The 12126-nt window shown below is 36.8% G+C and overlaps 1 protein-coding gene across 1 annotated transcript in view; it reads left to right on the top strand.

The window, feature by feature from the left end:
* The window catches only part of LOC100376129 (sorting nexin-8-like), a 34240-nt gene that overhangs the window by 11190 nt on the left and 10924 nt on the right, over positions 1-12126 (top strand). Inside the window, exons 4-8 of the mRNA XM_006821773.3 lie at positions 4234-4427; positions 10067-10184; positions 10496-10617; positions 10994-11074; positions 11781-11901. Coding sequence (XP_006821836.1) covers positions 4234-4427; positions 10067-10184; positions 10496-10617; positions 10994-11074; positions 11781-11901 — 636 coding nt within the window. The remainder of the gene's footprint in view (positions 1-4233; positions 4428-10066; positions 10185-10495; positions 10618-10993; positions 11075-11780; positions 11902-12126) is intronic.

Genomic DNA, 12126 nt, shown 5'->3' with positions numbered 1-12126 from the left:
ATAGAAATATATGAGCTTGTTAAAATATTTTATACTCATAAACACTGATATTCAATTTAAGTGAAATTTTTCTTTTGCCTCGTCAGCCATTTCAATTGATAACAACTTGAAGTCAGCCCATGGCATAAATACTTTGTATTAAAATAACTGTGGCTGACCATAGAGGATATTGTTAATGTGCCCCTGGCTTAATTGTTTGATATTCCAGTCTCAGTTAATGTTGATATCGCAGAAACTTGAACATTGGTGGCATGTTTTTAGTTTGTTGCACTTGAAGATTATTTCCACTGTGATTTTGATATACCCCCGGTACAATTGTAAAATACTTTATTTTTGCTTGGAATTAATTTTCGCTATTTTTGCTGAAGGAATGATTCAGTGAAATTAAAACCCACCGAATATAACTTTTTTTCCTATATTTTACATTTAACTCGCCAACAATTAGTGAAAATAAATTCCATACAAATGTCCTTTCAGCGAAAATTAATTCCAGCTAAAATAAAGTATTTTACAGTATTTCGCAAATGTGCTCTTGTATCTATAAGGTCATCATTGTTATCCCTAATTTGTTATGGTTTAATCTGATTATAAGATAGATAGCTGTCAAGTTTTTGCTGTATGTATATACTTGTACAAAATATTACTATATACTTTTGACACGGGACTGTGCTTTTCATTATATTGTTTGTTATAATACATGCATTTCTATGGGTGTCCCACGGGATTCAATGTTCAATAATACATGCATTTCTATGGGTGCTCCACGGGATTCAATGTTCAATAATACATGCATTTCTATGGGTGCTCCACGGGATTCAATGTTCAATAATACATGCATTTCTATGGGTGCTCCACGGGATTCAATGTTCAATAATACATGCATTTCTATGGGTGCCCCACGGGATTCAATGTTCAATAATACATGCATTTCTATGGGTGCCCCACGGGATTCAATGTTCATTTTAACAACAGCATAAGTATTATGTTGTTTATATTTATTAATAAATCATTTCGTAAATTTTCATTTTTCACATTTTGTTGTATAATAAATTAAGGGACGACGTCAAAAGATCGATGTCGGATAAAAAACTTAATTCCTTTAGTTTTTTTCCAACCCCCCCACCCCCACCCCCTACTGAAACTTAATTGACAAATATTGGTCATGGCGTCAGACTACATTCACCATTCACCATTAAATACAAATTGATAATCAGACAGTAGTATTGCATAGCAGTTGGTTGTCGGGTGGGTGTAGAAAGAGTTTATAAATGCACCTCATTTGACGCACAGATTTACACTCCAACCAAACCATTTTTCTGTTTTTTCCCCTTTTCGGTTAGTTCTGTCCATGATTGGATAGAACTACAAATACTCCAAGATTTTTTTGACTTCATTAAAAAATAAAATCGTTTTTGTAGGATGGAAACTTTTTGAGGTCAAAACCCCCCACCCCCAAACTAAAGGAAATAAGTTTTTTATCCGACATCGATCTTTTGACGTCGTCCCTAACATTTCTACATATAATATTAAAATGTCAGAGAAATGCAAAATCACCTTTTGTCATTTTTCACAAAAATAAATCTGTATCATTTTCTCTCGCATATTCATTTGGTTCAAAATTAAATAAAAAAAATGAAAGGAAAATCATAAATATGCAAAATGTTGCATAAAAACGTTGACAATAAAAATAAAAAACAACTTCCAAATGGAAAAAACTAATGTTTACAATAATCTGACACAAATTTGAGACCTACCACCACTGGCCATTACTACTTCTTAGCTCCGCTGTTGACTTTCTTGAACGGAGCTCATCATATGATATCCGTGTCAATGTTTTACATTTTCGACTTCTTCTTGAAAACTACAAGCCTGAATGCTTTGATACTTAGTGTATATGTACCTTGGGTAGACCTCTCTCTGATTTGTTCATTTCATGATGATATCTTCAATTCTCTACTTTTGGTGAATATTTTTGTCATTTTTGGTAAAAAGTGATATTTTCAACTTCTTGTTGAAAACCGTAAGTCCAATTGCTTTGATATTACATATATAGGTACTACATGTTAACCTCTCTCCGATTTGTTCATTTCGCGATGATAAGTTTAATTCTCTAATTTTAATGAATATTTTTGTCATTTTTGGTGAAAAGTGATATTTTTGAATTTTTGTTGATTGTGTCTGATTGTGTTGATACTATACATATTGTTTATTTTCTAACGATATCTTCAGTTTTTAATTGAAATGTGCATTGCTAACAGCGGAGCTATCTCAGTCGACAGACTGCTTGTCTTCCACAACTAATATGTCAAGTATTTCACCAGCATTGACAGTATTTGCCACAATTCACAATTTAAATAAAAGTTGATAAATGTGTCGGCTTGAATAAAAATTGACATTAAAATTCTAAAAAAAAATGTTTGAGAATTCTAAATGTCGTGTGGAAAAGGCTGCTTCAGTGACGGGGTTAATTGTATTTCTTTTATTCAATTGAAAATATGTGAACCATTCCAAATGATATACTTTAGGACCTCTCTAGAGTGTAGAAAGTTCAACATTTAAAGTGACTCCTGCTTTGTACATTTCACTCTTTTATACTCGCATGCTTCTTGGAAAAAAGGAAAAGAATATTTCTATCAGTTTTAGTGATAAATATATACAGACAAAAACTATAAAGATATACATGTACAAGAAACATTATGCAATATCATTTCATTTCTTGCAATTTCAAAACTTGCAATGCTTTTGATCATTTTGTCATTTCTGTTTTTATTTACTGGGAGATATTCATGTATGAAATGTTGTTTCACTAAAATCTCATTAACAGGTTTACTTTGTTTTTAGACACTAAATCTACCAACATCATACAATATCACACTCGGTAACAAACACAATTTTTCTATAGACCAATAAAATATTACTAAGGAAAAGTGTTGATGTAGCTTCAATCAATAATTTACAATGTTATTCTCAGTTCATTAAAATGAAATGAAAATCGAAATGTATCAAATTGCTTTCTTTAATTATAAATAACTTGAACCATTCTATTACTGTCAATATTTGTCTACAGTAATAATTGTGACTCAACACACAATGAAAATGTTTTTTTTTTTGTAATTTTATTGAAAGCTTTGCCTGGTATTGACATATCTCTGCATTATGAGATCTCAAATGGCATTATAAACAGTTCTATTATGTACCACAGCATCCCCCCCCCCCAGCCTTAATCACAAGATATAAAGGGTAATATGTTGTGGTGTTGTCGTCTTCATCGTTAACTTCGTGTGGCAAATAGTTGATATGCCTTTGTTGTGTTTTTTATCACATTGCACACATTTTTATTTGGCCCACCTTTTAGCTCCGCTGTCGATAAAGTCGACACAGCGGAGCTGTTCATATTCCTGATTGTCCGTCGTCGTCAACTTTACAATTTCAACTTCTTCTTCGAAACCGCAAGTCAGAATGTTTTCAAATTTGATATGCAATTACCTAGAGTAGTTCTTTCTCAGATTTGTTCATTTCATGTCAAAATCTCAAATTCTCTATTTTTGGTGAATATTTATTGTAAAAAGTGATATTTCCAACTTCTTGTAAAAAACAGCAAGTCTGATTGCTTTGATATTGCATATACAGGTACTACATGTGGAACTCTCACAGATTTGTTTATTTTGCGATGATATCTTTAATTCTCTGATTTTGATAAATATTTTTGTCATTTTTGGTAAAAAGTGATATTTTCGACTTCTTGTTAAAAACCACAAGTCCGATTGCTTTGATATTTCATATATAGGGTACTACATGTGAACTTCTCTCAGATTTGTTCATTTCGTGAGGATATCTTCAATTCTCCAATTTTGATGAATATTTTTGTCATTTTTGGTAAAGGGTGACAATTTCGACTTCTTGTTAAAAACCTGATTGCTTTGATACTATACATATTGTTTATTTTCTAACGATATCTTCAGTTCTTAATTGAAATGTACATTGCTAACAGCAAAGCTATCTCAGCCGACAGGCTGCTTGTTTAAAATTGCTGAGAAAATTGACAACATTTTTGTTTTCCTGTACTCGACATAACTCCAGCAATAATATTACAGTTAATATGACAGTAATATTACCAACCACACACATGGCATTTTAGTTCCTTCATCCTTACTTTGAGATTTAGCCAAACCATCATTATATGATTTCCCAGTGCTTTTGGTTCCTACATTCATTCTCATTTTTTTTTTTCAGAGTTACCCAAGCCATCATTAGGTGATCTCTCAGACCTGAAATCACTTAGTATTCAAGTGAGAAGAGAACACAACCCTAACTTACTGGGTTATTCATACCATGAACTATGCGACTTAGACAATATAAAAGTAGAACTAGCACCAGAAAAGAGAGGATTAATTTTAAAACATAACGAGTATGAAGTCACTAGCCAGGTGAGTCAACTATTTTTTTTTTTTAATGTTCGTGATGATATTCTTGCTGAAATCATGTTCTCTTCAGACCACCACATTCCTAAACAGTGTAAACAAATGTCTGTGTTGATACTAGGATTTAAATGAACATTGTTACTGCAGAGTAACCACTCAAATTGTACTCGTGTGATTCACCATGCATGATGCTCAAAGCAAGAAGTAAAAGGTAACATTAGTCGACAATAATTTGGAAAATGTGGAAAATTTGTAGCTGTGTATTCTTATTATCTTTAAACAAAGTGAGAATGACCTTTGTGAACATTCGGACAAAATTAAGAAAATTGTCGGTAGCCAAAATTGTTTTCAGTATTGCTCAATTCAGACATATTTTGAAATAATTAAAATGTCAGGAAATGAGTGAAAAAAATATACAATTTTTTTTTTAAATAAACATTTTAGCCTACATATGTATTCCTATCTTGTAATCACATTAATTAATTCCATCTGGCGGCTGTTTTCCTGCATGTAAATATTAATCTTTATAGAGTGATCGTTGAAACAATACGCATATCAATTAAGAAAATATATGTATATGATATTTAGTATTCATATACACTGCTTAATTGATATAATTATGAGATATTTAGTTATTAGAAAGACATATTTTTTACAGCAAGTCACTGAAGTATTAGGGCAGCCAGTTTGCAAGCTTGCCAGCGAAATGTCTAAATGCTTGGGTTTTGACTGAGCAGTTGGCTTTCAATTATTGTTGGCACCGGCTTGTGGCTACTGTAAACAGTAGGTCAGCGAATCCGAAATGTTCCTATACATCATGGAGACAAGTTGAAATTTGTTATCTCCAGTTGTTACATGTTTATGTAATAGTTGCTACAAAAATTAATCATCTTTCTCATAAACAGCTGTATTTTGTACTCAGTCCACAGTATTAATACTTTTCGTATGAAGTAGCATACTAAACTAAAATAATCTAGCCAAATCGTTCCATATATTTTTTCAAAATTAAACTAGCTCAAATTCTTCCATATTTTTTGTCAAAGTTAATTTAGCCAAAATTGTTCCATATTTTTTGTCAAAGTTAATTTAGCCAAAATTGTTCCATATTTTTTTAAAGAAATTATAGAAAATAATAAGAAACATATTGTAGGATTGAATTGGTGAACAAAACGATGTCCATCAAAGTGTTAAACATTTTTCTACATTTTGTTGAAATGAAACAATTTCTATATTAATGTTTCAGTTATTAAAATGTTTGTTTTATTATGATTTTGATCACTTTTTCCAAATCTCTTAATAAAAAGTGGTTTCCAGCTCTGAAATAGCTAAGCAACTATTTTTTGCTTCTCACTTTATAGAAAAATAATTGATTGAATGTTAAAAATAGTGTGGCATTTCCTGTTGCTGAACTTACTCTGTGTTTTTCATCACCACTCTGTGTGTCACGGTAATCTTAGTTCTTAGATTTGACACCTGGCATCTTCACTCAAATGCTATTGATGGAGCAGTAACCTTCTGACCTTGGGGATTCTTCCATCTCTGGTTTGACTTCAATTGATAGGCTGGGCACATACACATAGGATTAGATTTTGTATCCACTCTGTATTGCTGTAACATGAACTCTTCAGGTTCTGACACAAACAGTAATATTTTAAATTCAAAACATGGAATTGGTTGAACTGGTGACGCTTAATACTTGTGTTTATTTCATTGTCTGTGTCAACCTTAAAAGAGTTTGTATATAAATGCCAAATGCAAATCTACTAATTTAAAATAGCCATGAATATTTAAACAATTTACTCATTAGATGTTCACTCATTCACTTGTTAATATATGATATCCATTTCTTTGTATTCTGTGGTACCTAAAATTATTATGAGCAACTTGCGTTCCATTATAGGGAGGCAATACAGATACCGGTACTAGGTAATTTGTTGTATACATGTGAGATATTACATAATAGTTGTGTTGTCCTAGTTGTCACCTATGCCACTATCTGTCTCTTAGTTCTTTGTTTTAGCGCCTGTCAATTAATAAGAGGTCTCTCAATAACAACGGCGGGACATCTTCCGGGACTGTGAAACAGCCTGTCACCGAAAACAAAGAAGGGTGCTGAAGATAAATAGATAGGCGCTACAAATTGAAGAGGGGCGCAAATAAATTAAAGAGCTCTTAAACCCCTCGTGGAGAACACTGAATACTCAACTAACAATACAATGTATTTGATCGAGGCGGGAAATGTGAATGCAGGGCGCTTGTTGACCGATGCAGGGCGCACGACTACCTATGCAGGGCACACGTCTTCCTATGCAGGGCGCTGCGCCCTGCTAAAACCCCTCGTGGAGAACACTGAATGTTTGTATTCATATTTCTGCCTGTTATGTAAAAATACGGCTATTTATTGTGATTAGATTTGTTGTCATGGTTACACAGACAAAGTAAAGAAATAATAAGGGTTAATGTCCTGTAATGTTCTCATAACACCATTAATTAGAGCAGGTTGTGATAGAAATTGATACAGTTGCTGAAGGCATGTTCCTGTTGAATTGTAGGAAAAGTCGTATCAGTGACAGGATGTCTACCAGTAACCCAGGGCACAAGTGAAAGACTACTTGTCCCAGTCTACCAGTAATAGACAACTGTTGGGAATAGACATGATGCAAACATTACTATTACATAACCACAGTATTATCAGATACAAGGCCGAACGGCTTAATCCTCTCGACACCTGGGTCACATTTAAGTTTATTTGCTATTTCACGTGCTATCACGTGCCTGTACTATTATTTAATCGTAGATATCTTAGTGAATAAACCAGTTGTTTTTTGACTGCAACAGTGAATACGTACATACCATCCCTTCTCAACCACAACTACCTGTCCCATTCTACCAGTGATTGACTACTTGTCTCAGTCCTACCAGTGATAGACTACCTGTCTCAGTCCTACCAGTGATAGACTACCTGTTCCAATCCCCCAGTGGTTGACTGCCTATCCCAGTACACCAGTGATAGACTACCTGTCCCATTCTTCCAGTGATAGACTACCTGTCTCAGTCCTACCAGTGATAGACTACCTGTCTCAGTCCACCAGTGGTAGGCTACCTGTTCCATTCTACCAGTGATAGACTACCTGTCCCATTCTACCAGTGACAGACTACCTGTCTCAGTCCTACCAGTGATAGACTACCTGTCTCAGTCCACCAGTGGTAGGCTACCTGTTCCATTCTACCAGTGATAGACTACCTGTCCCATTCTACCAGTGATAGACTACCTGTCTCAGTCCTACCAGTGATAGACTACCTGTCTCAGTCCACCAGTGGTAGGCTACCTGTTCCATTCTACCAGTGATAGACTACCTGTCTCAGTCCTACCAGTGATAGACTACCTGTTCCAATCCCCCAGTGGTTGACTGCCTATCCCAGTACACCAGTGATAGACTACCTGTCCCATTCTTCCAGTGATAGACTACCTGTCTCAGTCCTACCAGTGATAGACTACCTGTCTCAGTCCACCAGTGGTAGGCTACCTGTTCCATTCTACCAGTGATAGACTACCTGTCCCATTCTACCAGTGACAGACTACCTGTCTCAGTCCTACCAGTGATAGACTACCTGTCTCAGTCCACCAGTGGTAGGCTACCTGTTCCATTCTACCAGTGATAGACTACCTGTCCCATTCTACCAGTGATAGACTACCTGTCTCAGTCCTACCAGTGATAGACTAGCTGTCTCAGTCCTACCAGTGATAGACTACCTGTCTCAGTCCTACCAGTGATAGACTACCTGTCTCAGTCCACCAGTGGTAGGCTACCTGTTCCATTCTACCAGTGATAGACTACCTGTCCCATTCTACCAGTGACAGACTACCTGTCTCAGTCCTACCAGTGATAGACTACCTGTCTCAGTCCACCAGTGGTAGGCTACCTGTTCCATTCTACCAGTGATAGACTACCTGTCCCATTCTACCAGTGACAGACTACCTGTCCCATTCTACCAGTGATAGACTACCTGTCTCAGTCCTACCAGTGATAGACTACCTGTCTCAGTCCTACCAGTGATAGACTACCTGTCTCAGTCCTACCAGTGATAGACTACCTGTCTCAGTCCTACCAGTGATAGACTACCTGTCTCAGTCCTACCAGTGATAGACTACCTGTCTCAGTCATACCAGTGATAGACTACCTGTCTCAGTCCTACCAGTGATAGACTACCTGTCCCAGTCCTCTTGTGGTAGACTACCTATCCCAGTCCACTATTGGTAGGCTACCTGTCTCAGTCCACTTGTGGTAGACTACCTATCCCAGTCCACTATTGGTAGACTACCTGTCTCAGTCCACTTGTGGTGGATAACCTATCCCAGTCCACTATTGGTAGGCTACCTGTCTCAGTCCACTTGTGGTAGATAACCTATCCCAGTCCACTATTGGTAGGCTACCTGTCTCAGTCCACCCTTGATAGGCTACCTGTCTCAGTCCACCCTTGATAGACTACCTGTCTTAGTCCACTTGTGGTAGATAACCTATCCCAGTCCACTATTAGTAGGCTGCCTGTCTCAGTCCACTATTGGTAGACTACCTGTCTCAGTCCACCAGTGGTAGACTACCTGTCTCAGTCCACCAGTGGTAGGCTACCTGTCTCAGTCCACCAGTGGTAGACTACCTGTCTCAGTCTACCAGTGGTAGGCTACCTGTCTCAGTCCACCAGTGGTAGACGACCTGTCTCAGTCTTCCAGTGGTTGGCTACCTATCTCAGTCCACCAGTGGTAGACAACCTATCTCAGTCCACCAGTGGTAGACAACCTATCTCAGTCCACCAGTGGTAGACAACCTATCTCAGTCCACCAGTGGTAGACAACCTATCTCAGTCCACCAGTGGTAGGCTACCTGTCTCAGTCCACCATTGGTAGACGACCTATCCCAGTCCACCAGTGGTAGACGACCTATCTCAGTCCACCAGTGGTAGACGACCTATCTCAGTCTACCAGTGGTAGACTACCTGTCTCAGTCCACCAGTGGTAGACGACCTATCCCAGTCCACTATTGGTAGACTACCTGTCTCAGTCTTCCAGTGGTAGACTACCTATCCCAGTCCACTATTGGTAGACTACCTGTCTCAGTCCACTTGTGGTAGACTACCTATCCCAGTCCACCAGTGGTAGACTACCTATCCCAGTCCACCAGTGGTAGACTACCTGTCTCAGTCCACCAGTGGTAGGCTACCTATCTCAGTCCACCAGTGGTAGACTACCTGTCTCAGTCCACCAGTGGTAGACTACCTGTCTCAGTCCACCAGTGGTAGGCTACCTGTCTCAGTCCACCAGTGGTAGACTACCTGTCTCAGTCCACCAGTGGTAGGCTACCTGTCTCAGTCCACCAGTGGTAGACTACGTGTCTCAGTCCACCAGTGGTAGGCTACCTGTCTCAGTCCACCAGTGGTAGACTACCTGTCTCAGTCCACCAGTGGTAGGCTACCTATCCCAGTCCACCAGTGGTAGGCTACCTATCCCAGTCCACCAGTGGTAGACGACCTGTCACAGTAGGCTACCTGTCTTAGTCTACCAGTCTTAGTCTACCAGTGATACTAGCTTAAACTGCCACAGAAAGTATGTGTACTACTTGTTGAATATTTTATTCTTTTTTTTCCAGGCATTTAAATCTACAGCAATGCGACGTTACAATGATTTTTTAGCTTTTCAAGAAATGTTACTGCAGAGATTTCCCTATCGACTTGTACCAAGGTTACCACCAAAGAAAATGCTTGGAGGTAAAGGACCGTACATGTATTTTTCTTGTAGCAGCTCTGTGATACATATATTATTAGTTCACAGGTTTCTGGTATATTCTGTTCAGTTGCCTCAGTCGGCTTTCCAAGTGACAAGAAAAAGAATGATGTGTAAAAAAACAATGTACAGCCATTAAATTTTTGCAACGTATACTGTACTTCGTTTTTCAAAAGTCACATTAACTTTGAATTTATCTTCACAATTACAGTATTTTGACTTAAGACAGTTTCTCATTATGATATTTTTAATTTATCATAAATCTTTATTCTAATCTTCAACTTTTTTTTTTCAGCTGATCGTGAATTTATTGAAGCGAGAAGGAAGTCGCTGCGTAGATTTCTAACGTTAGTTTCTCGTCATCCAGTGTTTCGTGATAGTCCTATTCTTAAATTTTTCTTCACGTTTCAAGGATCTGTAAGTATTCTGAAATTGATATTTAATAATTTTATTATTTTATTTTCATTGAGTCTTGTTTATTGTGGAATGTGCATCCAAATTTTGTATAAACAATGTATTTTACTCACAATTCATGAGACTCATATTACATACAGCTTTTTAAATAAATTCATTACAAAAGTCTACGTCACAAAAGGACAGTATTATATGCTAAAACAGGAACGAAAGAAAAGACATCATGAAGGAAAATAAATCTCCATTGCAGTTTTAACCATTTCCCAGTGTGATATGTTTTCTAACTTTATACTGTCAAACTGACGAACGTGTTCTGTGCACTAACAGCTTTTTTAAATATTCATCAGTTTCATCCAAATGTATTTTTTCTCATCTATAGGATATGCAACATAAATTGAAAGAATTATTTCGTGGAATTCCAGATGAATTCATGACTAGTTGTCTGGCAGCGCAAGCCAAGGTAATGAATGTGAACTTAACTCTTTGAAAGTCAACATTTATCAACTTTCACAAAATAAACCACCGCAATTTTGTCACTCTGTGCAAACAATTGAAATTTCCAAAAAAGAAATTATAGAAAATGCATAAAATTCTGCTGTTCAAAGTTTAAATACTACTTCTGATGATTGCTTAGATATTACAGTTATTAGAAATGATGTGAATATCTCTAGTGTTGTAAACATTCAGGGATGAAGCTTTGGAAACCAACTGTGCTATTTTTATTCATATTTATTAGCTCCGCTGTCGACTTTGTCGAGCGGAGCTGATCATATGAGTGATTGTCCATCGTCGTCCATGTCAATGTTTTACTTTTTCAACTTCTTCTTGAAAACTACAAGCCTGAATGCTTTGATACTTGGTGTATATGTACCTTGGGTAGACCTCTCTCAGATTTGTTCATTTCATGATGATATCTTTTTTTTTTCATTTTTGGTGAAAAGTGATATTTTTGAATTCTTGTTGAAAACAGCATGTCCGATTGCTTTGATACTATACATATTGTTCATTTTCTAATGATATCTTCTGTTCTTTAATTGCAATGTGCATTGCTAACAGCGGAGCTATCTCAGCCGACAGGCTGCTTGTTATTCATATTTATTATCATGTTCTCAGAAAATTGCTCAAAAATGGATTTTAAAAAATGATTTGAATTCAATTTTCTACAGGACTTGGTTCCCCTTGATACTCAGCTTCAGTTTGGGAACGCCAAGGAACAAATCCGTGCCATGTTTTCGGCATTTACAAAAATGAAGGAAATGGCGGAGCGAATGGCAAGAAGATCAGCAGGTTGGTACAATCCTTTCATCATAAAATTATTGCAATCTTCATCAATTTATTGTTGTTTTCTTCTTATTTTAATGTTAACTTTCAGGTTATTGTTAAAAATTCACTGTCACTGCCATAGCAGCAACATTGCCAGCTAAGTTGCTTACTTGTTTGAAACGTGCATCTCATGATTAGAACTGTGCGCCATTTTGCACACGTTTACGAGCATTATGACACGCACCAGAC

Source organism: Saccoglossus kowalevskii, chromosome 8 (genome assembly GCF_978046115.1).
Source record: "Saccoglossus kowalevskii chromosome 8, keSacKowa6.1, whole genome shotgun sequence".
NCBI classification, from domain to species: Eukaryota; Metazoa; Hemichordata; class Enteropneusta; family Harrimaniidae; genus Saccoglossus; species Saccoglossus kowalevskii.
Note: the sequence above shows the minus strand (reverse complement) of the source record. Positions and strands in the feature narration are given on the sequence as shown.